The sequence below is a fragment of the Amblyraja radiata genome, chromosome 31 (genome assembly GCF_010909765.2).
Source record: "Amblyraja radiata isolate CabotCenter1 chromosome 31, sAmbRad1.1.pri, whole genome shotgun sequence".
NCBI lineage: Eukaryota > Metazoa > Chordata > Chondrichthyes > Rajiformes > Rajidae > Amblyraja > Amblyraja radiata.
In genome coordinates, this window is record NC_045986.1 from 29,037,911 (window position 1) to 29,063,059 (window position 25,149).

General features: G+C 39.1%; 1 protein-coding gene across 10 annotated transcripts in view; it reads left to right on the forward strand.

Annotated features, from left to right (window-relative positions):
• Positions 1-25,149, forward strand: part of spen (spen family transcriptional repressor) — a 71,699-nt gene that overhangs the window by 4,782 nt on the left and 41,768 nt on the right. For 7 of the 10 annotated variants that reach the window (XM_033048368.1, XM_033048371.1, XM_033048374.1 and 4 more), the window contains exons 2-3: positions 5,577-5,897; positions 8,143-8,613. In XM_033048368.1, the coding sequence (XP_032904259.1) occupies positions 5,577-5,897; positions 8,143-8,613 (792 nt within the window). The other 3 variants (XM_033048375.1, XM_033048376.1, XM_033048377.1) reach the window with 3 other exon arrangements.

Genomic DNA, 25,149 nt, shown 5'->3' on the forward strand with positions numbered 1-25,149 from the left:
TGTGGGTCGGCTCTGACCTCCCTACCATCGAGGGGATCTATCACAGTCGCTACCTCAAAAAGGCTGACAGCATCATCAAGGATCCACACCATCCTGGCCACACACTCATCTCCCCACTGCCTTCAGGTAGAAGGTACAGGGAGCCTGAAATCTGCAACATCCAGGTTCAGGAATAGCTGCTTCCCCACAGCCATCAGGCTATTAAACTCAACTCAAACTGGTGGATTTGCCAACTTTCCAATGGTATTTATATTCAGTAGCTTCTGTGAAGCGCTTAAGGCATCCAGGGGATAAACAGCTCAATTGAAATGCAAATTTCTTTAAATGCTAACATTGTATTGGCAATCTTCACAATTTATAATTATTTACAACTTGTATGGTGGATTTTTCTTAAATTCATTTGACATGCGGTTTGTAGGTTAATTGGCCTCTAAATTGCTCCAAGTGTTGAAGGAATGGATGAGTAAATGGGATAACATAGAACTAATGTATTACAGCTAGTGATGACATTTGCACTGACTAAATGAAATGTTGCCATTATTGTAATGTCAGGGAGAAGTTGACAAGAAATATACTTGAATTGAGGTAATGTAGATAACAAATAATGCCAAAACACTGGTCCGCCTGGTCATACTGAGATATCAGATTGTTAAGCAACACCTTGGCGGCATTACATTTGCGAGGTATATTTGGTTGTCTCTCTTACTTGGCTTTGAGCAATATTGTATACAGTGGTTACAACACATTATTCAGCCAACTCTTTCGTGAACATGTATGCAGTATTGTAGAAGTAGTGTGCAAAATTGTGTATGAGGATTGTTTTAGTTTTGGAATATCAGTTACCATGTTCCGGCGGTTTTAGTAATCGCCTGACGTTTACTTTCAGTTTTGTCCAGTCTGCTATCCATTCTGCTGCTTTTACTTCGATTCCATATGCTTTGGGTTAAGTTGCATCTTCTCAAAGACATATTGCATCTTGGAAATCTGAAACTGAAAAACCTGGGAACACACCACATGTCAGGCTAGATGCAGCCCGGCCCAATGAGCATTTCTGAAATTTTCTATTTCAATAAAAATTAACAGAGCTTACTGTTCAGTTTTGGAACAGGTTGACTATTCTGTATTATATATTATGCATGTTTTTCGATTGAATCTTTGAATATGTTAGTGGACATTTATTTTTAATACATTGGCACCTAAACACATTGATGGAGTTGAAGGTAGACACAAAATGCTGAAGTAACTCAGCGGGACAGGCAGCATTTCTGGAGAGAAAGAATGGGTGATGTTTCGGGTCGAGACCCTTCTTCAGAGATTGATGGAGTTAATATTTATGATCACTCTGGACCCATACCGACCAACAAAATTTTAAAGTAACAGTGATTTCACCAGGGGATTTAGTGGTTCAACACCACGAAACAGCCTTGGATGTTACTGCTGCCTCAGCACCTCTTCGCGTAGCCACTCGTCTGAATTTATTCCATTTTAATGGAAGGCTGATACCTGGGTCGAGCGGTGGTGGTAGGTCATTCAAGTGGATCAGAACGAGCACCGTCCACAAAATACCGAAGCCCAGCTGTTGAAGCTGTCAGCTTAAATTTGTTTCTCAATATTTGGCACCCAGACTTGTTTAAATTAGAATTAAATTTAAATCTTGCATATTAGACAATTCGCCATGACACAAACCGAACAGACCTGCCTTATTTTCCCAATCCTGCCAACCCCTTGTGAAGGCTACGGGATTCCACACTATATTAGCACTTTACCTGGCTCGGGAAATCACGAGATCCTGCTTTCTCATTGTATTGCATAGGGAGGGAGCGCACTCTGTTTAAAAAAACCAAATTGTATTTCTGTTATACCAGCAGCTCACCATTTTAAAATAAAATCCGGCCAGTATATATCGTTTATCTCAAATTTTCGTTCTGAAAATTTTAGTGAGTTTTGAAGTAATCTTGAAGTAACTTAATCAAAGCGTCAAATTATTACCATTTATATACCTTTGCGGGTTTACGATAGATACCTCTTAACGGAAGCGAACATTTTAATAAAATATTGCGGATGGTTGAAACCCAAAATAAAGAAAACATTCTGTAGATCCGGCAACGTTTTGAATTGAAGCCCCTTCGTTAAAACTGGGAAAAGAAAACAAGTTAGTACTTGTTTTTTGTTCATGTTCTAACGAAGGATCTACCTGAAACGTTAAGTCTGCTTCTCTTTCACGAACATTGTCTGATCTGCTGAATCTTCCCGCCACAAAAATGTTGAGTCTTAATAGGTTGTGCGGATAGTCCATATATCCTTTGAGTTAGTATAACATTAGATTCATTATTACGCTAAGTTTTAGAAGTGACGTTTGGAGAAACCGAGAACCGCCTGGAACGCAGGCTTTCTGCAAAAGCAGTACAGTTCCTGGCACCGCATAATATGCATTGTGTAAAAATGTCGGTGTGGCATTCGCTTCTCCCTAGAGACTTGCCCAGAAGCAACAAGGCAATTTATTCTACTGATGAACGTCACTCTAATCGCATCACGATTAAAAAAAATAGAATCTTTTTTTAGGGAGATCATTGTACAGTTACTGAATAGAAACTATTTACAGAAATGGGGAAACAATTTTTTTACGTAGGAGTGAGTACAAATTAAAACACGCAGCGTTTAAATCTTACTGCAATACAAGCAGATCATGTGATATCCTTGCAAGATCCACCCAATTTCTGAAAAGTAGATTATTTGATGACTGCACCCAATGAAAACCCTAGAAGGAACAATGTCCTTGAAATTAAAATAAAATGTTTACGGGCAAATTACGTTGAACAATATCTAAATAACCGATCATTTTTCGCTGGAGTTATTGATTTACTAAAATGACCCGATTTCGAGCCTTTTTTTCATGCGTCTCCCGCCATTATATGTGGCCGTTTGATTCTCGTAATATGTCCCGCCATTTTACAGCATTGCACCGCTGGTCGGCTGCGAGATTGCAGTAATCGAGAGAGCTTGGAAGGCAGCCACAAGGTGTGTCATGCGGCCGGTATAGCTCATCACTGAGGGAAAGCACATAAATAGCTGTTCTCGGGATTTGCTCAAAGTCCAGTTGTTTATTTAAACGGCCTTGGCTTCTCGAAGTACGCACAAGCTTGTAAACAGATAGCATGTATTTGAATGGGGGTTAAAATAGAATAAAACCTCCGATAGCAGCATTCGCCGAAGTCTTTGTGAAAAGATTGCATTTTACTGCCTGCCGTTTTCGCAATTGCAGCTACAAAAGCATGGATTAGATAAATTAAAATTTGTACATTTTGCATGTTGTCCTTATTTGACAGTACAGTTAACCATGCAACATAAATTGAACTATCGTAATTATACATCTTATAATTATAATTCAACTACAAAATAAATGTATTCTTAATAAAACACACACAGCTTCCATGATTCTCCAAACCAGTACCACCCCCTTCCCCAATATCGCCAGGATTGGTGATTTTCACCTAACATCACAAGTCTTGGGCTGGGAAATAGAAGGAAGAGTTGGGGTGTTACATTGATCTCAGTCATCTGGGTTTGAAAAGCATAAATTAGGTTGTACTTTTGTACCGATTACTCTATAATGTCACCATGAAATGCATGCAATGGCCTTTATATTAGTTTAGGGATTTTGAGTTATTAAATAAGTCTATTTGGTCTGACATCCTAAAATAAACTTTATAGGTTCCCCACAGTCATCTGTGGCAAATCATTTCTGGACCACCAGGCTGTAAGATGCACATTTTGAATACAACAATGTAAAAACTTTGTGTGTTGAAAATAAGACCAAACTTAAATGTATTACCTCTCATTTTGATAAAGCACCAGAATGTATCAAAGAATAACTGACAGTGTTTAATCGCAGATTGGTTACAGCACAGGAGGGGGTCATTTGGCTCCTTGTGTCTATACTGGCACCATGTGAGAACATCCTACTCTCCATATTTCCCTTAGTCCTGCAGATTCTCTCCTACAAAACACAAGAATTCAAGACCAAGATTGGCAGTTTGCAGAGGAGAAACAATTAGATGGAAAATTCAATATTACACTTAAGCTTTAAAAATCGTAGTTGTACGTTCCGTTGTATTACTATTTATGTTTACTTTTATAATGTACATTAACACCAAAGTTGTTACCTTCAGTTTAGCATTCTTTTTCTACCAAAGTCGAACATTTTGATCATAAGCCATTTTCTAAACTTCAGTAATGTGGAAACCGAAAATCTTATTTTATAGCTAACAGATGGAATGCTTGAATTTCTGTTTCGGGGAAGATTCAATCCCATTGATGTTTCTCCATTTAGGTTAAATAAAGAGTCAGCAGGGTGAATTATTCCTTTGGAATTTAATTAGTGCAGCTAATGAGCATGATGCTAAATCATTAACCTAATGCATCAGTGGATAATTCACCAGGGAATGGAATATGAAAATTACTTGGGACTTCAAGATTGCTGATGGAGCAAGACTGATGAGATGAGATACAAGGAACTGCAGATGCAGGTTTACAAAAAAATAAATAAAAAAATGCTGGAGTAACTCAGCGGATCAGGAAGCTTCTCTGGAGAACATGGATAGGTGATGATTTGTGTCGGGACCCTTCTCCATACAATAAGATATTGGTGGAACTGGGGCTCTGCTTTTGAAGATGAGAATAGGAACAGGAAAATAAAGCATGAATGAATTCAGTGGTGCGCTTCAGTCAATCTTGGAAATAATAGCTGAATACTGTCAGCGTGCTTTGTCCAAATTTCTGCATCTGGTTTAAAAGAATCCAGTTAATTTAAGTACAAGGTTTATTTGAGACAGTGTAAATTAGGATTTTGTACCAGTTTTGATCATAATACATTTACTCCCTCAATCCAACAACATTGCGTATTCATCAGTATCATGGACTAGAATTTGGTGATTATATACAGAAGATATCAATTGTCATCAACAGCAATTGAGAATCAATTATTCCCTAATCTCCATTTCTGATCTTGCCAAACCACATATATAATGCTTTCTTCATGATGTTGGGTATACTTTATGAAATATGGTGTAGCTGCAACCCGAACAGCATAGTTTACATCGAAAACAATAAAAATAAGTTAGTTGTAGAATCATATAGCACGGGAACTCAACTCACGGCAATCATGGCAGTCATCAAACTCCACACTTCATTTTCTGTTCTTGCATCCCCATCAACCTCATCCGCTCCCTGATTTTCCTATTTCCTACCTGGTGTCATAGACATACAGTACCTGTGGGAGAAAACTGGAGTGTTGGAATTGGGTATTGGGGGGGGGGGGGGGGGGAATGGTGCACATCAACCTTACACAAACGTCATACCAACAACACACAACCTCAGCATCAAGTAACGAGCCTCTGGAGCTGTAAGGCTGCAGCACCAACTGCTATGCCAATAGTGTGTTTAAATTTCATTCTAATCTTTAAACAATTGTTGAAAATAATAGTTTGAATATTGGCATAATATGTAACGTGTTGATTGTAAAATGCCTTGGTTAGTGTGTATTTTGCATAATAATTTCCCCCTCCTTTTTTTCCCAGATATGGCCGAGTGGAAAGTGTCAAAATTCTTCCCAAAAGGGGCTCAGAAGGTGGAGTGGCAGCCTTTGTGGATTTTGTGGACATCAAAAGTGCACAGAAAGCGCACAATTCTGTCAATAAAATGGGAGATCGGGACCTTCGAACGGATTACAATGAGCCTGGCACTATTCCAAGTGCTGCCCGGGGATTAGATGATACCGTTCCTATAGGAACTCGTACTAGAGAGGTTTCAGGGTTCAGGGGAGGTGGTGGGGGGCCAACATATGGACCGCCACCATCACTACATGGACGGGAAGGACGTTATGAACGGAGACTTGATGGGTAAGTTCCAAGGTTTCTCTAGGCAGGATTTTGATAAATAGTGTGAGAAGCAGCAACTCATGTTTAGGTTCCCCAGATGGATTTAAGGAGGATATCTGTACACTCGTGTCGTTGTTGGATATGGAAGAGAATTGAAACCAGTAGCAGCTCTGGCCTCTTCGCAGTGGATCTATTCTGCAGCTGGCTGGATGACTACTCCTGGGATAAGTTTGGTTAGTGTGATGGAAGATTTCTATCAGTTACTATGGAGTTAACCCTCGAAATAAGCTTCCCCTTTCTCCCTGGATTGCAAGCAGTTCCCTCTGGATGGATCCCTTCGATTGAGTGGCATGATATTACATCCTGGTTACAACCAACCTGAGGAATACTATGGAATTACTAGACCTACAGTTTCAGGCAATATTGAAGTGCATTGAAGACTCCGCGGTATCATTGGCTTTGGTTTAAATGTAATATATTGATGCACGTTCTTTGGATATGAAATCTTTCGATGAAGATATAGTACTCTTTGATCTACCACCTTGAAGGATATTACAGCTAATAATTTTCAACGAATTCATGGAAAGGAAAACTGAAGAATTGAGGAAGTAACATATACAAGGGTCTACATATCTGTACTGTTTATTTTGATTCACCCCGATTGGATCTTATGGATTTTTCTGGTCTGATGGTTAAATTATAGAAGCTTACAAACATTTGGAATTTTATTTTCCCGCATAATGGAATGAAGGGCATTATCACTTCAACGTGGGATTATATTCATCTTAAAGTAGTTGTATGGCAGATTGGATTACCTGGTTTGTGTTTCATACTCATCTTGATTCTACTTATTGTACCAGTGGACTATCAAACAAGGGACATCTGTTAGTGGATACTTTACATTTTAACTTTCAGATCAAATATGAAAAGATTTTAAGACATGGCAACTGACTGCTAGAAAATGGATATTATATGTCTACTACTAGAAGAAAGCACTGTGCTCTGGGAGTAACGGGTATAGTTGCTTAATATCGACTCGGATTGGGATACATTTATCTACATCCATCTGAACGCACTCCGCATCTCAGAAAGGTCTTGGGGTTTGGGAGTTACTTTAAACTTTGGGAGCTATCTGTATGAGGCGAATGTACGTAACACTGGCAATGGAAATTTATCTTTCTTGGGCGTTCAGTTTTCTTGATACAATCCCCAAATCAATGCGGCACTAGCACTATCCGAAGTTGGATTACCCCTTTAAGAGGGGACCAAATTGGGAATGTTTGTACACTTTTCTCTCCCTAGATTTAATTGGGATTTAGGTCGTGTTTACTGCAGTCTAAAAAGGTTGGTATGCCCTGCCATGCGTATCTTAGCCCCTCTTCTAACCCAGTCAACCCTTTCTTTCCACTAACTCCAGTAGTCATTAGCACTGCTAAAAGTTCAATCAGCACTTAGCCAATAGAATCTCACTGTCTTACACCTCTGTGAGCTACTTTGCCTGTCTTTGTCTTTCATTGATTAGGAATTTGTATTTTTTTTTGTGTGTCAGCTGATGGCAATAATGCTTTGGAATCAGCTTGCTTCTTTTCATTGCTGAAAGGTCAGTGTAAAATGATTCCACAGTACATTATAAGCACAGTTCTATACCGCCTTCATTAAGTCAACTTGACTACGCATTGCTTAGTGGCTTTGCTTCTGTTTTCTGAATCTGTAGAATCAGCAAAATAGTAATACTGTTTTAATATCTTGCATGGAAGAAATTTAGAATGGGAAGGGATTAAAAAAAAACCCGAATGAAAACAAAACAGTAAAGATTGAGTAGAGTTATGTAAATTCCAGAATTTAAAATAACTAGATTTCTGGATATTATGTATTTTACTGAGGTAAATTACTCAGCGAATTAGTTAGCTTTTGGTAAATCAGCTTCTACAATAATCCTTTCCTGACTATACCTGAGAATTGGGAAATAAAAGCTTAGTAATTAGTGTAATATCAACTGCAATAGGAAATTAATAAGCAATGGTTTACTGTGAAATATAAGCATTGGAAGAAAACATTCTATTTTTTTTAACAATAATAGCTACTGAACACAATGCTTTTGCCAATTTTGTAAATGTTTCCATATAGTCGCTATTTAAAATTCAAGTGCTTATTTTGCCAGTGTTTAATGGGGGAAATTCGGGGATATTTCAGCTATGTAGATGATGCGTGACTGATTCTTTGTTTTCCTTCTTTTCCCCCAACCCCTTCCCCAAACAAAACACAGGGCTTCTGACAACCGGGAGCGTACTTATGATCATAGTGCCTATGGACACCACGATCGTACAACAGCAGGGTTTGATCGTCCCAGACATTATGAACAGGATTACTATAGAGATCCTCGGGATCGAACTATACAACATGGAGTTTATTATGGGTCAAGAAGTCGAAGCCCTACTCGATTTGAAGCTCATGATCCACGTTATGAACAAAGAGGGAGGGAACAGTTTGCAATATCAAGTGTAGTACACCGAGATCTCTACAGGGAAGATATTACTCGGGAAGTAAGAGGGAGACGGCAGGAAAAGAACTATCAGCACAGCCGAAGTCGATCCCCACATTCCTCACGGTCAGGAAACCAATCCCCACAGCGACCTAGCCAAGGACGGCCACGGCGATCTCCCAGTGGCAGTGGGTCCCGGAGTAGGTCATCAAGCAGTGATTCAGTCAGCAGCAGCAGTAGTACCAGCAGTGACAGGTAGGTGGAGAGGAGCGTACCACAAATAGTTTCCATCCACGCATCCCATTTGACGTCAGAGTAGATGGGATAATTTGGTCCTTTTGCTTGTCATCAGAAAAGGTGAAGTGTGTAAGTTGGCAAAACTGGGTATCTCTCTTTATAGTACCGTTTTAATCCAGAGAGTTTTCAATTATTTAAAAGAAAGGAATGTATATTTATCACAAACCCACCAAAGCAGTTTTTGTGCCACTCAAATGCAAAATTAACGTACTGTTGTTATTAGGATGTTAATGAAATTGCAATGGAACAGATGTATCATTTATGCCATTTCCGTGAAGGAGAAAAAATACCTTTCCAAAAGGGTAAATCTGAAAATAGCATGTGTGTAGAGCATGTGGGTAAATCGATGATGGTAGTAGCAATCTATTGTGATAAGATAATTCTGTAAGCTTGAGTATGAACTTTTTCCCCGCCTGTGACAAAGTGGCAACAGTGTTTACACATTTGGATGTGAATCCTCACCACAATGACATTCCATTCAGGATGGTCATTGCATCAAGGTCGTTGCATCTGTTTAGTCTATTCAGATGCTTTGTAATTAGGAGGGGGGAAAAAATCGGTTTTTCAGTAATTTCTAGTATTGCACATCACTGTGTTCATAATATCAGAACCTTTTATCTTTCCGACTTTGAATATTGTTAGTGGCAGGAGAGCAATGTCAAATTTCTATACATGTATAAAAACTGAGAAGCCTTTTTTTCCCCTACTTGGTCATACATAGCAGCCAATTGTTGATTTGCAAAAACAATTGCATGTTTTGTGAGAACTATTAGCAGAAAGATCAAAATGTTTTGCCTGTTTTTACTGAACATTTCAATGAGAAAGTATAACTTGTATTATTCCATGATAATCAAATGTGCGTTTTTGTAATGTTTTATGACGTTATCTCACAATTGGAAAGATTGTGGCATTGTGCTTGATCCCTGACAACTAGATGCATCAGATCCTAAATGTACACAGTGAGAGATTACATTTCCTACTGATCATTTAAGTGTAGATTATTTTTAGAATTATTTTTAATATTATTTTACTTGTTGCATTCTGCTGCCTGTAATGGCAATGTGTGTGTGAGTTCACTCGGTTTGAAGCACTGCCGTGATAGAATCATTAGTTAGTAAGTCTACTTTAGAAGGCAAAGTCCCTTTCATTCCTCAATTTAAGTAGTGCCTTTGATAATTTATTTTGTAGCATGGTAAATTAGAACTATGCACAATATTCATTTTGTAAACCATTTTGTTGCACTGAAAAGTGCACTGACAATAAATTGAATCCAATCCAATTCCAAATGAGATCTATCCAAGGTTCTCCACAGGTTTAATGGAACTTTTTTGTTGCCTACTCTCCAGTCAGTGAAAAGACTATACATGATTACGATCAAGCCATCCATAGTGTACAGATACAGGATAAGGGAATAACATTTAGTGCAAGATAAAGTCCGATAAAAGATAGTCCAAGCGTCTCCAATGAGGTAGATCGTAGGTCAGGACTGCTCTCTAGTTGGTGATAATATGGCTCAGTAGCCCAATAATGGCAACTGAGCAGTGGCAGTGGTTTGCCAGAACTATGCAGTCTTCATTTACCTCATGTCTAAATTATCTATTCTAAAATTCACTTGCTCTTTCCACTTAAGTTCTTCAGTTTATGTTATGTGCTGGTAACACTGTTGGTATTGATTATTATTGCTGTTATTAAGTTGTATTTCTGTTTGCCAAGTCCAAATTATTTTTGGGAATGGTAAACAGTAGTGGCTCTAATGCCCATTGTTGTGGCACACTCCAACTTTCCACCATTCTAAACCAAAATCTTTTAACTCCAAAGTCTTCTGTTTTATCACCATTTAATATGAATTCTGCTACTTGACCTTGGATACTTATCCGAGTTGTAAGACTCGTATACAACTGGATTTTAGCGTACCTAATTATATTACACCTACTTAGTACCTTAATCTACTGCCTATTACTTCTACATAGAATAGTCAAGCATGACTTGCCCTATTGAAATCTGTGCTAATTTGTGTGTCAGATTTTTTTTTTTGCCACGTCATTGAGCAAAAATTCCATTGAACCAGGACTTGAGGTCAGCAAAGGTTTGAAAGTGGTTCCCATCAATGAGAATAAAACACCTCAAAAATATCTAGTGATTTATGTGGTGAGAACTTCCTTTTTAATGCTGGCTGCTTTCAGTTGAAATTTCCAAGTAAATTCATTATGTCCAGCAACTTTGATATCATTTGGCTGAACAGACGATCAAATTAAAGAATTTTAATCAGACAACCAGGAAGCAGCCTTTCAGTTAATTTTAGTGTAGTGTTAAACAAAAATGAATATGATACCATTAAGGATGTGGCTAAAATATCCTAAACTTTAGAAGCTTTTTTAATTCCCATTTATTTTAAGACATTTGTCGTGTAAGGAAATTACAATAATCATTGTGCTGTAATTATAATTACAGTTTAGTCATGACGCACTATGATCTCATGTAACTGGGTGTGAGATGTTGTTGCCTAAATTTACATCCGATCAAGCAATTACTCTTGCTTGCAATGGAGCAGGCTGCAATCAGCAAATAAGAAAATACACTATCACTGGTAGCAAGTTTGGGAATCTCACAGTACACTGTACATGTGTGAAAATTCTAAAGTTCACGTTAGTTGCATGGATTTGTGAATATCTACACTGTTGCTGTGATGTGATAATAACCACTAAATCTCTTATCTTCATTAAGCTCACTACTTTTGAATTCCTGATTCGATTTTCTCACTGGAGTATAGCAGAACGTTATCTGTCTGCAATCCTCTGACACAATTTCCTTTCCTGGTGGATTTTTATAAATATAAAATTGTGCAGCTGCTATATTACATCCTGAATTTCTTTATGTATGTATTGACCAATTGTGGGATATACCCGTTTCAGAAGTGTGCACCCATTTATATGTAGGAAAGGATAGCAACTGAGTAAAATACCTGGGGCAAATGATCCCTTCTGAGAAATTGTCCCAATAGTATTTGGTTTTGAGGTCGATCATATGTTTTGTGAACAAATTGATGTGTCTAAGATTTATGATTTTTACTGTCACTGTCTTTCCCAATGCTTTTAAGTAATGCATTCTAATGATATACTGAATGTGTTTTGATGCTCTATGTAGGTCAGTAAGTGCATTGATGTGTTGTATGCAAATGCACATTACTCTGAATACGTGGGAATTTTTTAGTTGTGTATGTTGTCAGTATGTTGTTTCTTTATGGAGATACAAGATAGATGAAAGTTAATGGCCCTGATTCTCTTGAAATATGAACCTAAATATGTTCGTGTTGTGTAAATATCACACGTTTGCATGTTTCTAACAAATATACAGATCTCTGAGAAAAAGCAGTGATGCATAACATGGATTTTGTTGGAAAGGACATTGACAGCTGCCACCAGTCCTAGGGTTATATTTGGTTGTGCTGTGTCACATTTATTGGATAACTGTTTAATCAGCTCCTTTCCAAGTTCACCAGAGGTTCAGGATTCAAAATCTTTTAACATCAATCGCCATCGTACTACCCAGATGCCCTGCTACCAGCCGTCCCGATTGTGAAATGCTAGTCCCGAGTAAATAATGCCATTTTAGAGTGAATTTACTAACAAGTACACTGCCTGTAATCCATTGTGGACTTTATTTCTCTTGATTCACGTGTAGATGAATAATGGAAATGGTGAAGTTAATTGTTCTCATTCTGGCTAATCTTCAAAATGCAAAGCAGGAAGAAAAATAGCATTGAATCTCCAGAATTATTAATTTATGTTTACAATGTATAAAACCAAATGTATCTGTTGGACTCATAATTTTACAATAGCTTGCCAGATTATCCAAATACAGAATTATAGGTAAACAAAAATGCTGTGACATTTCACACAATTCGGGAGTTTTATTTTATTTTTAGAGATATAGCGTGGAAACAGGCCCTACGGCCCACCGAGTCCACACCAACCAGCGGCCCCAGCACATTAACACTACCCTACACACATTAGGGACAATTTACAATTATACCAAGTATACAAACACAAGCCAATTAAGCTGCAAACCTGTACGTCTTTGTAGTGTTGGAGGAAACCAAAGATCTCGGAGAAAACCCGTGCAACCACGGGGAGAACATACAAACTCCATAGAGACTCCACCCGTAGTTGGGATCAACCCCGGGTCTCTACTGCTGCGCCACCGTGCCACCCTTTTGGCATTGCGCTATAGAGGGAGTCATTTGAATAAATGATTTTTGCAAATTTAAATGACTTGGAATTGTTTGTTACTTGAAACTTGATTTAAACCTTGTATTTAAATAATGTTAATTACTGTTCTTTTACAAACCATGTTCTCGGGGTATCTAAATCTAAATTTTATTAGTTATTTATGTTATGACATCGGATGGAAGCTGCATACCAAATCTCGTTGCGCTTATGTGCAATGACAATAAAAGATATTATTATTATTATTATTATGTATTTAAGTTGGAGAGAAAAATCTAATGGCATTTATGAATGCTGAGCCAACAGAAAAGCCAAAGGAAAAATCATAATATTGCAGATGCTAGAACGAGTTGCTGTCTGACAGCATCTGTAAGAACCAACACACTTAACGACCCAAGATATGAGGAGATATTGGTGCAGATCAAAAGCATTTGCAATGCTAAATTTTCAGGAAGGTCTTTAAGGTGAATGGGCTGCAGGTTTAACTGACATATTTCTTACTAGAAGCAGCTTGCAATAATAGTCATTTATTTATCAAACAATTACCACAGGGATATGTTTATGAAGGAACTGCAGATGCTGGAAAAATCGAAGGTAGATAAAAATGCTGGAGAAACTCAGCGGGTGAAACTTCCCCCTCCCCTTCCCAGCTCTCACACAGCCCACTGTCTCCTCCTCTTCCATTCTTCTTCCTGCCCCCCACATCAGTCTGAAGAATGGTCTTGATCCGAAACGTCACCTTTTCCTTCGCTCCATAGATGCTGCCTCAACCGCTGAGTTTCACCAGCATTTTTATCTACCACAGGGATATCATATGTTTGGCTACACATCTGATTTGGGATTAAATAGTAACTTTCTTAATGATGTAAAACTTGAAAATATGAGATGCCAAAAAAAGAGAAGTCTCAGTATGGTACCACAAAAGAAACTTCTCTGGAAAAAAGGAAGGTCTCCAGGGATGCTGACTGACCCACTGCGTTAATCCAGCTTTTTCTCTAATAAAATTCAACAACGGGGTCTTGTATTGTAACCTAATAGAAAGTAACAAAGGGAGCTAAGTATCTTATGTATGCAACTGGTCTTTGTGCTATTTTCAATTTCAAAGCCAAAACACAATCGGAGTTTCATTTTATCACACCTTTTCTCTTGACAGATAATTTATATGAACTCTGAATTGTAATCTCATTTTTTTGAGTACCATATGTATATACCAAGAGCAAACCCCCCACCACTAAGTTGCAGTAAAAATGTTTGGCGTAGAATAAAGAACATAAGAGAATGTCTATGATAGGGTGGAGGGTGGGAGTGATTGAAAGTGGGCAATAAAGGCATTGTACCGTACTGAGACCTCTTTTAGAGGGTTGATTCATTACTGTCACCTTGCCCCTCCAATCTGAACTCTCATAGGTACTTTAAAAAAAAGATTTGAGCTACTCATTGCTGTCCCAGGAATCTGGTGTGAATCTCTGCCCTCTCCTGGTGTATCTCTAATAATGAATTCCTCTGTGACTCAGTATGGAGAGACTGCCAGCGAGGTCTGGTTTTGGGTGGACTGTGTGAATGTGGAAGCCACTGTGCTGAGATGTTTGCCTTGGACTGCACCTTGGCTGGCAGAATGAATCTGGCCAATAGCTGGGGACTGACAATATTTTCACCACGTGTTCACAGAACGCCCAGGTCATACCGTTTTCCTCATCGCCATCTTTTGAATATGATGGAAACTGCCGTCTCACCCTCTCCTTTGTTTGCCTGCACAGATTCTCCCAGCCGAAAGTGCAGAGACAGCAGTTTCCATCTCCTCAGGAGGTGATGACCGAGACTGTATGATCCAGATTGTGTGTCAGCACATGAAGCAAGTGCTACCAGTTGCTTTCAATGCTTCTAGGTGCCAGCCAGAATGCTACTCCGAGTTCCACATCTCAGTGTTGAGAGGCTGCATAGCTCATCCTGGCCTGCCCAACACAAGCCTCCACAGGCTGCCTGCACACCAATTTGTGATGCTATTTAATTTGGTGCTAGCATCCCAACACAACAGTGCACGTCAACAAGGATCCCTGTACAGCAGTGCAGTATGTATTGCATCTCTCTCTATATAATTCTGCAATTACCTTTTACATAGCTGATTCCATTAGCACTGTTGTTCCCAGGAATGCAATCTGTTCTATGTGAAGTACCAGTGCAATGAATAGCAGAGTATAAAAGGAGATGCTGATTTTATACATGAAATTGGCAACGGCAAAGAGAACAGTGAGAAAGTAATTAAGAGTGCTCGAAATCTTAGCTAAAGATGCTGGAATTACATGCTAGCTGAACACATTGTTTAGCCCATTATGCTTTAATGTACCTTTCTGCAGATGAGTTATTCCTTGAGCTTGAAACGAGCCATGCCGAATTAGTGTAAGGGGATGAATACAGAGTTCAAAATGGATAAGTAATGTGGGTCATCTAGAAACTCAATGTCTCGTTCGCAGTTTGAACAGAAATGGTTTGTAAAACTAATATCCAGTGCGGCAACAATTATTTTGAAGAATAGATTTGATCTATTTGATGTCATGGAGCTCTTTAAGGACTTTAATGTGCACATATAATGTATGAACAGTTAAAATATTTGGGAATTTGAAAGGTTTATTGGTTTTGATCCACTAAAATAAAAAAGGTTCAATACTATGCACTCTGTGGCTAGTTAGTTAACATGATTAACATATTACTGCTGGTTAGTTCACACGATTTGTTGTGACCTATCCAAAACTGGAAGAGTAGATTTGATTTTTAGTGTACTATTAATTAGCTATAATTTATTCATTTCCCATCGCATCTGCGGCAAGTGTGTGCAAATAGTGGCTGAGCTGGATTTGGCTGCGATGCTTTCATTGTTAAAATAAATAGGCTGACATTAATTTTTCAAAAATATGTAAAGAATGGATCCATTTTGTTGAAGTGTTGGAAACAAAGCAGTGTGTGGTTATATCTGAAAATGCATTTATTCCGAATTGTTAGAACATGTTGGGAGAAGTTCAACAAGTTTAGAAATGAATTTTTATACGCAGTATTCTATTAAAGCACATTAATAAACATATAAAATTCTAACGGGATTGGACAGGCTCGATACAGGAAAAATGTTTCCGATATTTGGGGTGTCCAGAACCAGAGGTCACAGTTTAAGAATAAGGGGTAGGCCATTTAGGACTGAGATGACTAAAAACTTTTTTGCCTAGAGAGTTGTGAATCTGGAATTCTCTGCCACAGAAGGCAATGGAGGCCAATTCACTGGATGTATTCAAGAGAGTTAGATATTGCTCTTAGTGCTAACGGAACCAATGGATATGGGGAGAAAGCAGGAACGGAGTACTGATTTTTGGATGATCATCCATGATCATATTGGCGCGAAGGGCCAAATCGTCTACTCCTGCACCTATTTTGTATGTTTCTATTAGTATTTTCTTGCACTACTTCAGATTTACTGATTAATCGCATTTATCATGTTTACTATGAAGCATGCAAAAAAAGGAATTTCATTGGATCCTGGTGTATTTGACAATTTAGTGAATCATTTTCTTGAAGGCATCCCCACTGAAAAGGGCAGCATTCGATGTCCATCCCTAATTACCTTTGTAACAATTTGCTCACATTTGACCAATATCCTTCTAAACCCTTTCTATCCATGTACATGTCCAAGTGTCTTTTAAATGTTGTTATTGTACCTGCCTCAACTACCTCTGCTGGCAACTCATTCATTATACTTGCCACCCTCTGAGTGAAAATGTTGCCCCTCTTACCTGTGTCTTCGGGTTCTTGATTCCCTTAACCTGAATAAAAGACTCTCACGCCGTCAATTCCTTTCATGATTTTATACACCTTTATAAGATTACCCCTGAACCTCTTGGATTCCAATGAATAAAATCCTAGCTTGCCCAATCTCTACCCATAGCTCAAGTTCTTGAGTCCTGCCAACATCCTCGGAAATCTTCTCTGCATTCTTTCCAGCTTAATGACATCCTTCCTTGCAGGGTAACGATAACTGAACGCAATACTCCAACTGCAGCCTCGCTAGCCTTTGAGTATTCAACCATTGAGCATAGAATGTCCCAACTTCTATACTCAATAGACTCTGGACTGTCAAAGCTGCCACAGCCAGACATAAAAACAGCTTTTTTCCACGAGTAGTAGCTCTACACAATAGCCAAAAATCTGTAGCCTCCTTTTACTCTGGTATTTTGTTTGGTTCACATGTTTGATCAATGGTGTTTTATTATTAATGTTTAGTGTTTGATGTGTCATTCGTAATTGTCACCATGTATGTCATGTTGTCACGTGGGCGGAGCACCAAGGCAAATTCCTTGTATGTGAATACTTGGCCAATAAACTTATTCATTCATTCATTCAATACCCCTGAACAAAGGGGACCTGGCAATGGAGGACGCCAAGAACAAAGGGGGGCCATTGAGGACTAATTGGGATACTTTGTAACTTTGTCCACGCCCTATATATGGCCACTCTTTGCGTACCTTGTGTATGCAAAACAAAGAATCACACCGTGACATGTTACATGTGATGATAAAGTATCATTCATTCACTTGTTCAGCTGAACAAGACCCTACTGTAATCTTTGGACAACCTTCACAATCTATGATACCACCTACTTTAGTGTTACCTGCAAACGTACCAATCATGGTATTGATCATTTTGAGTGTTCGAGTTACATTCATCCAGACAATGGGAGAATGTTATTATTTCCCCTGTGTACCTGATAAACATTGCCAAGACGGGCTTTGGCAAGACAGGTGATGTTACCTGGTAGTCGTTGTATATAAGTGTCTGCTTCACTAGTGCTTCTCCTCCCCCATCAAATCGCAAGGATATTCAGTATGTGTTGTGGTTGGTGCTTCGGTTCGCTGTTGGTTATGGCCAATGCTTGATGTGTCAAATCAAACCTTGCCCCTGACTATTGTCCAGATCTGATTGCATGCAGCCACAGAGTACTTAAGTTTCAGACAAGCTGTGACTATTGATATTTTTCAATCATCTGAAAATATTCTCATTACTAACCTAATGATGGAGATAGGGTCATTTGCAAAGCTATTTAAAAATGGTTGAGCCTGAGGACATTGCTCTGAAATGACGTCCTGATGCTGAGACCATGCAATTTTTAAACAAATCGTTCATTGAGTTTGAGTTAAATATTAATTACATACAGATATTGAAATTTCAGCTAATGGAGAGTTTCCTGATTCTCACAACCTTTAATAAGCCTTCTCAATGTCACCTTCTTCAAACAATCCTTTGGCATCAAAGGTTTTGATCAGTCTGAAGAAGGGTCTCGACCCGAAACGTCGCCTATTTCCTTCGCTCCATGGATGCTACCTCACCCGCTGAGTTTCTCCAGCATTTTTGTCTCCCTTCGATTTTCCAGCATCTACAGTTCCTTCTTAAACACTTGGCATCAAAGGTAGTTATTGTTACCTTGCCCATTGTTATCCATGGTTCATGAGGATATAATGAAGTTTGAAACCAAACTGAATATAAATGAGCAGGTTATTGATAAGTACGTGCCAATTGATAGCATCGTCAGACACTTTCCATCTGTTTGAGACTAGCATCATGTTGCAGTGGTTAGTCAAATGGGATTTGCCATGTCTTTTGAAGACGGGGCATACCTGGGACATTTTCTGTCTTGTTTGAACTGGATCTAGATTTGGACACACAGGCCATAAACACTTCAAGGATATAAGAGTCATAGAGTCTTACAGCATGGAAACAGGCCCTTCAGCCCAGCTTGCCCATACCGGCCAACATGTCCCATCTACACTAATCCCACCTGCCTGCATTTGGCCATATTCCTCTAAACCTGTCCTATCCATGTACCTGTCTAAATGTTTCTTATACACTGCGATAGTACCTGCCTCAACTACCTCCTCTGGCAACTTGTTCCATACACCTCTCTGTTGTTTTGAAATATGAGAATTTAAGAAGAAAGCGTTAACAGAACTCACTTGCATCTGTTACCTCAAGATTTAACTTTATTGGATACCTCTGTTCAAATTAACACTTCCATTAGGGATTAATTAAGGTAGCTTCAATTTTTTATTACATTATCTGTGTTCTTATTGTTCAAGGAACTGCCGTTGCATTATCCATTCTCTATCATGTGACTATTATAAACCATTGATGACAATTGGAAACAAATTAGTGTCAAATTAATAAGTCAGTGACTGACTACCCATCCAACAGAAATAATACTATATCAAAACCCTTCTATGAAAGTACTTTTGGATTCTTTGCTCTAGTAGTTGTTGTTCTAGTATATTGCGTATCCTCTACTCACAACTGTTATTTTCTATGATTTTGATTACACGTGATGAATATATACTGTAGACTTTCAATGACTGTGACATACGTGGATAATGGTAGGGGTACTTAGGAGGTCAGGTGACATTTTTGGAGAGGGAAACTTTATTTACTTTATTTCCCTGGCACATGAATGAAGGAGCACTACTATTCCTAAACCAACAAATTATCATTTAATTTTCATTTCAATTACTTTATTTGACTATTTCCATATGTACATAGACTAATATAGTGCACTAAAACGGATTCTACCAGTTGGGTTTTCTTTGGCTGTTGGTAGAAACCAAGCTGAGGTTGAAGTCTGAATTCATCATCTTTTTTCGGTGTGCTTGTGAAAAGTCGCTCAATATAGCAGATGCACATAAATTGGATCAATAGCTAATGGCCTGAAAGTGGAATTGAAGGCCATAGTCACGGCAGATTTCTTTAGAGCTGGTAGGGAAAGCACATTTTGACTTTAAGAATAGTCAGAAGATAAGCTGGTTTGGCAATACTTTTACTTGTGTCTATTTATTTGTTAGATGACTGTGCTTATAAATTGGTTTTATTATTTGCATTCTTAGTCTAGCATTGAGTAATGGAAAATGGTTTCATAGCAAAGACAGCCAACTCTTAAGATGTATTTTTCCACAATTTGAATCATAAAAGCATTGTAAATGCTGTTTAAATATGAATGTGTTTATTTACTGGGATCTCTATTATTAGTAAGTTAGAATCCAATGAAAAACTACTTTGTAAATTCTGAGCTGGAGTAACTCAGTGCATCGGGTAGCATCTGTGGAGGGAAATGGGCACTAGATGTTTCGGGTCGGGACCCTTCTTCAGGCTGATGGAGTAGAGGAGAGAAAGCTGGAAAAGGGTGGTAGGGGTGTAGCAAATCCTGGCAAATGATAGGTTGATACAGGTGATGGGGGTATTAAGCAGATGGGTGAAGGAGATAAAAGGGTGTCAAGTAAGGAAAGAGGGGGAGGTGTGAAATGTAAAACTGGAGGGTGGGCTATGGTGGAAAGGGGCAGGGAGAAGGATGGGGGACTGGGATGAGAGGGGTGGGAGATGTGCACAAGGTTGTGGGGGAATGAAGAGGGTGGTGAAGGTGGAAGGAGTAATATGTGCACATCGGGATTGCCGGTAGACAGAGAAGGCACTGTAAGGAAGTATGACTTGAAATAGAATTCAAGGTTCATACCGTTGGATTGTATGCTTCCCATGCAGTACTTAAAGTGCTGATCCTCCAGTTTGCATGTAGCCACTCTCTGGCAGTGGAGGAGGCCAAGGACAGAAAGGTCGGTATGAGGATGAGAAGGGGAATTTAAATGGCTAGCAACTGGAAACACCAGCAGGTCTTGATGGACGGAACGAAAGTGTTCGGCGAAATGGTCGTCTAATCTACAGTTGGTCTTGCCGATTATGGAATGTGTTTGGTAGTTATTGTACATTGGAAATATAGTCTTAGCAAATAATTAAATTGAGGTCTTGATGTTTTCAAGAGAGAGTTAGATTTAGCTCTTAGGGCTAAAGGAATCAAGGGATATGGGGAAAAAGCAGGAACGGGGTTCTGATTTTAAATGATCAGCCATGATCATATTGAATAGCGGTGCTGGCTCGAATGGCCTACACCGCACCTATTTTTCTATGTAAAGATGCAATGCTATGGCAAGCCTAGAGCAAGGAACTTCAATTTTCATGTAGATTGGAATGAGTAGTGTGAATGGAATTAAATTATAGGCCCACCATGAACTTGAATAGTAAAACAGGCTTTGGGTCCTACATTGCATAAATCTTATTCTTCAATTGCCATGTGAAATTTAGTTTCCTAAAATGTTCTTTCTAAAGTTTGGCGGTCTCTGTATCATTCTTTTAGGCTCATATGGCAGCCAAGTTGGACACAGCGGGAACTCCCAAACACCAATAACAGACAATGTTTTGGTGGTGTTAGTTGGAGGATATATAGGGGAGAACAGGTAAATAACTCTTTTTTAGAATGGTTGCACCTACCGTGACAGGTAGGTGGGGCTTCAGTTTAATATCTCATCTGTCAGAAGTCATTTGAAACAAAAGCAGTATATTTTCAGTACCTTTACCCAGCGACTAAAATTGCATTTTTAGAACAAACAAGTATGAGGATGAAAAGGAAGAAGTATACAGATTTGGTATCTGGAAGTAATATTGTAAGAGAGATTTTTAAAGTTTTTAATTAGCAGAATTAAAACCCTGATTAACAACTAATAATTGAATTTGATGTTTAACTCTTATTTAGTTATTCTCCTATCCATCTGTATCTTTGTTGGCATTTAATCTTAATGTCAAAAAGTCAGTAACTGTAGGTGATCGTACTTTGAGTGCACACATCAGTTGGTTAATAAACTTGTACTATATCTATGAAATCAAAATAGAGCCATTTAGCATATCAGCAGAACAAATCTGGTCTTCAGATTGCAAACCAATTGGTTCTTTATGTTTTGCTCCTGGCACTTATCATTTTGTTTTGTTTGCAAAACCTGCATTGGCGATGCACTTGTTTTACTTGTTTTGATACGAACTGTTTAAAATACATACATGTTAAGCTCTGTTGCCGTGGGCTCTGGGTGCTTATGAAGGAAACTGATTTCTAACTACAAAGGGAATCAAGAGTTAAGGAGATCAGCCATGTTCTTATTGAATGGCAGAACTAACTCGAGAGCTGAACTCTTAATTCCATTTGTTTAAGAAGGAACTGCAGATGCTGGAAAATCGAAGGTACACAAAAATGCTGGAGAAACTCAGCGGGTGCAGCAGCATCTATGGAGCGAAGGAGATAGGCAACGTTTCGGGCCGAAACCCTTCATCGTCTGAAGAAGGGTTTCGGCCCGAAACGTTGCCTATCTCCTTCGCTCCATATATGCTGCTGCACCCGCTGAGTTTCTCCAGCATTTTTGTGTCCTCTGAATTCCATTTGTTATGTTCTAATCTGTATTTACTTGAGTATTTTATAAGTAGAGAACAACTTCAGTGAAGATTTGATTGAAAATAATATTTGAGGCCACAGATGTTGCAGGGTGTGAACTAGTTAGCACAGCCTCATGGCCTGCAGGGTGTTCAGCTCAAATGGCTGAACAAATTTTTTTTTTTCACCTCTTGATTTCAGCCGTGCAACTAGACCAAGTGTATTTTGAAGACTTTGTCCCATTTGGTGAATATCCTTGAATCTATATTAGTTTTACTAAATATGCAGTGCATAAACAAGAACCCATTTTGGTTTGGGATGGAATACTATCAAATGTCTAGAGATTCAGTTAAACATGATAAACAAAAGCTCAGGTGGTTGGTTCATTGTCAAACTGTAACGTCACTTGAATTGTGTGGAAAAATAAGGCTGTTTGTTGCAAAGGAGCAAAACAGCTTGAGCATCGTTCTATTTCTATATATATGCATTGATATGCAGCGATTGAACCTTTATTAACTATTTAAAATGAAATGATTCTCAAACGGTTACTATTGAGGATAGACTTAGTGACCCACGGACAAAGGAAAATGATTGCTTTTTTCAAATAAATCCGTCTTTATCTCAATATGAAGTGCTGTGCTCAGGCAAAATCAACTCTAGAATGTTTAATTAATTTTTTTAGAAACATATTTATGTAAAAGTGCAATGCTACTAATTGCAGGACAGATTTATAACGTGTTAACTTCCAAAGATGGCTTATTTTGGCAAAATGCTCCATGTGGCATGAGTTGAAAAGCTTGCATCTCAATATAGCAAAACTGCATATTTAGCTCCTCAGCTAGTTTGAACTGGAAATATCCAGTTTGGCTTGGCTGCTGGCCATGTCACATTGGTAATATGAGCTTCACTTCCTCCTTGGATGGAGTCCTTGTGGTGCGGAGGGGGGGGGGGAGAGGAAAGGAGAGAAGAGAGGGGAGGGCGCATGTGACTGGCAGGAGTCTGCGGTTAGCCTGGGGGAAGAGGGCTTACGTTCTCAGCAGTGGCTGTGAAGAGCTGTCGGTGGGTTAACTTGCAGATGTTGCTGCTGCCCCAGTACACAGAGCAGACGCGGAGGAGAGTGCCTGTGCTCTCTGGGAATCAATGACTTCAGAGATTAAACGCTTTTATGAGGGATTTCTAACAGCCGCACATGATGTAATTTTGGAAAACTTTGCTGGTTATTTTCAATCACTGAATTTCTTCTGAATTTTCTTTAAATTTAACATTATTGGGTGAAAATTAAAATGTTGTGCTTGTGGTTGTATTTGGTGAAATCAAATGATGTAAAGGGTACGCTTGCATTTCCATGGATACATTCCTGTTTTTCCCCACTAATTGGATTGTATTTTCATTGCCAGCTTATTCTATTCTCCTCCCCATTGATAATTACTTGGGGAAAAGTGAGTTACCGTTGTGTTATTTTTGGTATTGAGTAGCTTCAAGTCAAGTCAAGTCAAGTCAAGTTTATTTGTCACATACACATACGAGATGTGCAGTGAAATGAAAGTGGCAATGCTCGCGGACTTTTGTGCAAAAGACAAACAACCAAACAACTATAAACACAATCATAACACACATATTCTTTTACATAATAAATAATGTAAGGAAAAACGTTCAGTAGAGTTAGTCCCTGGTGAGATAGGCGTTTACAGTCCGAATGGCCTCTGGGAATAAACTCCTTCTTGGTGTCTTGTGCATTCTTCGAGTAAGTATTTCAGGGTCAAGGATGACTTTCTTCCATTTCTGTTTGTGTGTTCTGAGGTAGCTATGCAGCCAATGTTGGTTACGCATGCTTTGCCACAGCTGGGGCTGAAGAGGTTCTTAATATTGAGGTGGTGTTCTTCTTCAATCATTTAAGCTCAATTTGTGTGCACTCCCAAAGAAGGAATCTGGGATTCTGAAGCCATCCAAAATGTTTCTTCTGGGATGGTTAGGTCTGGGGATCCAGGCAGGCAGTGACTAGTGGGGTACCGCAAGGCTCGGTGCTGGGACCGCAGCCATTTACAATATACTTCAAAGATTTCGATGAAGGGATTCAAAGTTACATTAGCAAATTTGCAGATGACACAAAGTTGGGTGGCAGTTTGAACTGTGAGGAGGATGCTATGAGAATGCAGGGTGAATTGGACAGGTTGGTTGAGTGGGCAGATGCAGTTTAATGTCAATAAATGTGAGATTATCCACTTTGGTAGCAAAAACAGGATGGCAGATTATTATCTAAATGGTGTCAAGTTGGGAAAAGGGGAAGTACTACGGGATCTGGGGGTCCTTGTTCATCAGTCAATGAAAGTAAGCATGCAGGTACAGCAGGTAGTGAAGATAACGAATGGCATGTTGGCCTTTATAACAAGAGGAGTTGCGTATAGGAGCAAAAAGGTCCTTCTGCAGTTGTATAGGGCCCTAGTGAGACCACACCTGGAGTATTGTGTGCAGTTTTGGTCCCCTAATTTGAGGAAGGATATTCTTGCTATTGAGGGAGTGCAGCGTAGGTTTGCAGGGTTAATTCCTGGGATGGTGGGACTGCCATATGCTGAGAGAATGGAGCGGCTGGGCTTGTATACTCTGGAGTTTAGAAGAATGAGAGGGGATCCTGAAACATATAAGATTATTAAGGGTTTGGACACGCTAGAGGCAGGAAACATGTTCCCGATGTTGGGGGAGTCCAGAACCAGGGGCCACAGTTAAAGAATAAGGGGTAGGCCATTTAGAACAGAGATGAGGAAACACTTTTTCTCACAGAGAGTTGTGAGTGTGGATTTCTCTGCCTCAGAGGGCAGTGGAGGCCGGTTCGCTGTATACTTTCAAGAGAGAGCTAGATGGGGCTCTTAAAGATATTGGAGTCAGGGGATATGGGGAGAAGGCAGGAACGGGGTACTGATTGGGGATGATCACATTAAATGGCTGTGCTGGCTCGAAGGGCCAAATGTCCTACTCCTGCACCTATTGTCTATTGATTCATTT